The sequence below is a fragment of the Coregonus clupeaformis genome, chromosome 16 (genome assembly GCF_020615455.1).
Source record: "Coregonus clupeaformis isolate EN_2021a chromosome 16, ASM2061545v1, whole genome shotgun sequence".
Classification (NCBI taxonomy): domain Eukaryota; kingdom Metazoa; phylum Chordata; class Actinopteri; order Salmoniformes; family Salmonidae; genus Coregonus; species Coregonus clupeaformis.
Window position 1 is genome coordinate 19,881,868 of NC_059207.1, and position 5,083 is coordinate 19,886,950.

Here is a 5,083-nt window from a genome sequence, read left to right on the forward strand (position 1 = left end):
TGTTTCCACCCCCATGCTTCACAGTAGGTATGGTGTTCTTTGGATGCAACTCAGCATTCTTTGTCCTCCAAACACGACGAGTTGAGTTTTTACCAAAAAGTTATATTTTGGTTTCATCTGACCATATGACATTCTCCCAATCCTCTTCTGGATCATCCAAATGCACTCTATCAAACTTCAGACGGGCCTGGACATGTACTGGCTTAAGCAGGGTGACACGTCTGGCACTGCAGGATTTGAGTCCCTGGTGGCGTAATGTGTTACTGATGGTAGGCTTTGTTACTTTGGTCCCAGCTCTCTGCAGGTCATTCACTAGGTCCCCCCGTGTGGTTCTGGGATTTTTGCTCACCGTTCTTGTGATCATTTTGACCCCACGGGGTGAGATCTTGCGTGGAGCCCCAGGTCGAGGGAGATTATCAGTGGTCTTGTATGTCTTCCATTTCCTAATAATTGCTCCCACAGTTGATTTCTTCAAACCAAGCTGCTTACCTATTGCAGATTCAGTCTTCCCAGCCTGGTGCAGGTCTACAATTTTGTTTCTGGTGTCCTTTGACAGCTCTTTGGTCTTGGCCATAGTGGAGTTTGGAGTGTGACTGTTTGAGGTTGTGGACAGGTGTCTTTTATACTGATAACAAGTTCAAACAGGTGCCATTAATACAGGTAACGAGTGGAGGACAGAGGAGCCTCTTAAAGAAGAAGTTACAGGTCTGTGAGAGCCAGAAATCTTGCTTGTTTGTAGGTGACCAAATACTTATTTTCCACCATAATTTGCAAATAAATTCATAAAAAATCCTACAATGTGATTTTCTGGATTTTTTTTTCTCAATTTGTCTGTCATAGTTGACGTGTACCTATGATGAAAATTACAGGCCTCTCTCATCTTTTTAAGTGGGAGAACTTGCACAATTGGTGGCTGACTAAATACTTTTCTTCCCCACTGTACATGTAACCAAAGCAGGTCACATTTATCTTGAGAAACTGTATAATCTCACAAGACTCAAAGTGAGACTCATCATTGTAATTTTTATTTTATTTTATTTAAAAAAATACTATTGCCTCATTTGCTAGAGCAATGCATATCGTCTTAAATCTTGCTCAATAAACCCTTCCTAATTTCCCCCTGAATATAAAGATACTCCTAAATGTCCCCCTGAACATGAAGATACTCCTAAATGTCCCCCTGAACATAAAGATACTCCTAAATGTCCCCCTGAACATAAAGATACTCCTAAATGTCCCCCTGAACATAAAGATACTCCTAAATGTCCCCTTGAACATGAAGATACTCCTAAATGTCCCCCTGAACATAAAGATACTCCTAAATGTCCCCCTGAACATAAAGATACTCCTAAATGTCCCCCTGAACATGAAGATACTCCTAAATGTCCCCCTGAACATAAAGATACTCCTAAATGTCCCCCTGAACATAAAGATACTCCTAAATGTCCCCCTGAACATAAAAAGACAATGAAGAAGCTGAGGACAAGGAGTTGATTTTGTTATTAGTACATAGACAGACATAAATACACAGTTGCACACACACACACACACACACACACACACACACGCACGCACGCACGCACACACACACGTACGCGCACGCACGCATGCACACGCACGCACGCACACGCGCACACGCGCACATAAAGCTTCCTGTAAAGAGGCTGAATGCCATGTCACTCTGAGTCTTGTGAAAACCCTCCCCCACACTCAGCTGGGATTCATACTGTCGGCTTGTGCACATCAAAACAAAACCACTCAGCCGTGGAAATCTGTCTAACCCCAGGAAGAGACGCTTGGAGGAGGGGGAAGTTCCTTAGCCACACAATGACCTTGACATTCAGCACAGCGAATAAGTATTCCCCACAGCACCAGATACACCAAGTGTTATTCGGTTCATAGTTTCTTATTGACGTCAAGAGGAAGCAGCAAACCAACATTTTGTTTTTACACCACTGACTGAGAAGAGAGGGGGAGACGAAGACTAACCCAGTTGGATGATTTAAAGGTAGGCGTGCATGTCGGCCAGTGTGAACGGTTCTGTTTCCACTACAGCTGCAGGACTAACCCAGTTGGATGATTTAAAGGTAGGCGTGCATGTCGGCCAGTGTGAACGGTTCTGTTTCCACTACAGCTGCAGGCAGATCTGTGGGGAGATTTGGCGCTCTACTTAGCCTTTCAGTGTGGAGGGGGTTATTGGTGTGCCCTCATTTAGACACAAAACAAGAGTTGAAAAATACACAACAACACTGTATATTATCTTTGATCTGTGGCCCATTTGTGAATACATATTAAATGTATTCTATTTGTAAGACTTTTCTAGAAGGAGCGGATGGGCTATGGGAATATTAAAATAGTTATGTTTTGATCAAGAGGATGTCTTGAAACATCACTCAACATCCCTTTGCATTGTGGAGGCATCTTTTTTACAGAATGTAGACACTGTTTGCAGTACAAGAAAGCTTTCCATTCTTGATAATAACCTCTGTAAATTCCAGGAGCCATGGCATTCCGAAGTCTCTTCCTTTATACCTTGAGTCTGCCCGTCCTGGTGCAGATGCCCAGCAGCAGAGCCTGCAGGACTGGATTGGGGTCAGAGTGTGAGAAAGCCCCCTTTGTGCCCGGCTACAACCTGGCAGGGGAGGGCTTCGACGTGGTCAGGATGCGTCGTAAAGGGGCTTACGTCATCAACGTCAAAGCCCACCTGTCTGACAACCACACATGTATTCTCTGTGAGAACCGCTTCCAGAAGGGACAGGTCCAGAGGTTGCCTTCTGCCGTGCTGGACTGGCGTCCATTGAGCCGCTGCAGCAAGCAGCTGTCCAGTGCCCTGCACCACTCGGTGGACTCCTTGCTACGTAGCTCCAGCTCCCTCATCAACAACAACTGGGGTATGGACCTGAGGCTAGAGACTTACGGCAAGGCAGTGCTGGGGGGCAGCCGCTCCGAAATGGCCAAGTTTGCCAGATCCCAGCACAGTGTGGACAAGGCCACCTTTGCCACCCATGAGATCAGCTGTACATACTACAGGTAGGGAATGGCTTTATCGTTGACAGCTGTTTTCTATGGACTAATCTACCTCACTGTCACTAAATAGATTAAATATCTATGCTAAGGTTAATCTGTGTCGTTCTATTTGCATGACTTATTACAACGCATATGATAACATTGACAACTTACCGAATCACTAATCATTGCGGTATACAGTATCCACTATCCTGTTCCTAGATCTGTTAGTGTTGAATAGCAAACACCTACGGTGGGTGTCATGCCAAACATGACAATGACCACTGGAGTTGGCATGAGACAGCACAAGCTGATCTGGGACCAGACTGAGTGTTCTCGATGAAAAGGGGTTGATGTAGATCCACATGTCCTGTTCTTGATTTTCCAGTTACAGGCTGGCAGACCATCCGGACCTCAGCGTTGAATTTGCTAAACATCTCAAGAGACTGCCACAAGAGCTTGACAACAAGAGCAAATTGCTGTACCGGAGGATGATCGACACGTACGGCACTCATTACATACGTCAGGTGCAGCTGGGTGGTAGGGTGAGGCGCGTCACCGCCTTTCGCACCTGCCTGGCCACCCTGAAGGGCTTCTCAGAGTCCGAGATAAAGACCTGCTTAAATGTTGAGCTGAAAATGGCCTTAGGCTTCCTCCCAGCAAACGCGTCCTTCTCCAACAAATGTGACAACCTCATAAAGGGGAACATGAGCATGGGTTTCTACCAGGGCTTTATGACCCACAAGATTGAGGTTCTAGGAGGGGAAAAGTATTTCCCCGATATCTTGTACAATCAGGAACCGTCCGAAGCATACCATAGCTGGATGAACAGCTTGCATGATAATCCAGACGTGGTCTCCTATGCTATCTTCCCCCTGCACAACCTGGTTGATGATCCAGAGGTTAGTGCCAACCTGAGGAGAACGGTGACAGAGTACATTGAGGAGAACAAGCTTCCTGTAGACCAGGGGGAATTCAAAACCTGCTCCCCGACCCCTAACCTGGATCACAACTGTTGTCCTCTACGGGCAGGCCGCGGGAATCTCAGGGTAATGGTCCACAGAGCCGCAGGTTTGAGAGCAGATACCTTCACAAAGACTGATGGCTATGTTAAAATATGGTACAATGGCATGTATGAGGAGACAGATACTGTCATGGATGATAATGATCCGGTATGGAATGTCACGTACAACTTTGGCTCAGTGGAGTTTGGTCATCAGCTGCTGTTTGAGGTTTGGGACAGAGACGTGCTTTACAATGACATGGCAGGAAGATGTTTGGTCTTCCCTGAACGAGGAACTCATTCACACAGCTGTCAGCTAAAGAAAGGGGTTCTGCACTTCACTTACAGCTCTGAATGTGACGCCCACTTAACAGGCTATAGGTGTGGACGGTACTCTCCTAGTACATAAGGTTTTGGATCGAAAATACACCTGGGTCTTATTCATTAGTGCACACCGTATCAAATTATTTTGCAACGGGGGGAAAAAACAAGCATTTCTTATTTGACATTAATAAATGTTGACGTGTTCCAAACATGGCCTGTATCAATAATTGGTGTTTATTTTAGAATGAGGCAGGGATTCAATGCAAAGCGCATTTTGGAGTGTTGCCATTAAAGTAAACGATCCCGTTTCCGTTCACAGAGATCACAGTATCAGTAACAGATGCAAACGTCGGCTAATTCGGAAATTATCTTTATAATGTCAAGCATGCTACAACGTGCCTCGGGGTTGAATCCTTAGTCAGTCTTTGTTTATTCCTGTATCTATTGTTTACTTCGAAATACATGGCAATAAAGTAGATTAACCAAAGTATTCACGTCTCAGGTTTTTGTTCAGTAATGAACACAACAATTCTTTTTTTTTTTGGCCATCTCCAGGTGAATCTATCATTGTAAAATCAGTTACAACAAATACTGCCGTAAATATTTTGTTCATGTTCAAAATTCACATGAAGTACCATCAGGATAAATCCATTTGATTTCAATCTCTTTTTGACAGTACCCCTTTTGATTTGAACGAAACCTTCCATACATATTTGCCCATTGTGGAAGTGCTCAGCAAGTGACTCTTTG

At 44.7% G+C, this 5,083-nt stretch overlaps 1 protein-coding gene across 2 annotated transcripts; it reads left to right on the forward strand.

Annotated features, from left to right (window-relative positions):
• The first annotated feature begins 1,715 nt into the window (after positions 1-1,715).
• Positions 1,716-4,823, forward strand: prf1.5 (perforin 1.5). Of its 2 annotated transcripts, none has more exons than XM_041899868.2 (3): positions 1,716-2,008; positions 2,499-3,030; positions 3,395-4,823. In XM_041899868.2, exons 2-3 carry the CDS (start codon positions 2,504-2,506, stop codon positions 4,416-4,418), a joined length of 1,551 nt encoding a protein of 516 aa, XP_041755802.1. In that variant the 5' UTR covers positions 1,716-2,008; positions 2,499-2,503; the 3' UTR covers positions 4,419-4,823. The 2 variants fall into 2 exon arrangements, with proteins under 2 accessions (XP_041755802.1, XP_041755803.1); XM_041899869.2 differs by having other exon boundaries at positions 2,002-2,087.
• The last annotated feature ends 260 nt before the right edge of the window (positions 4,824-5,083 follow it).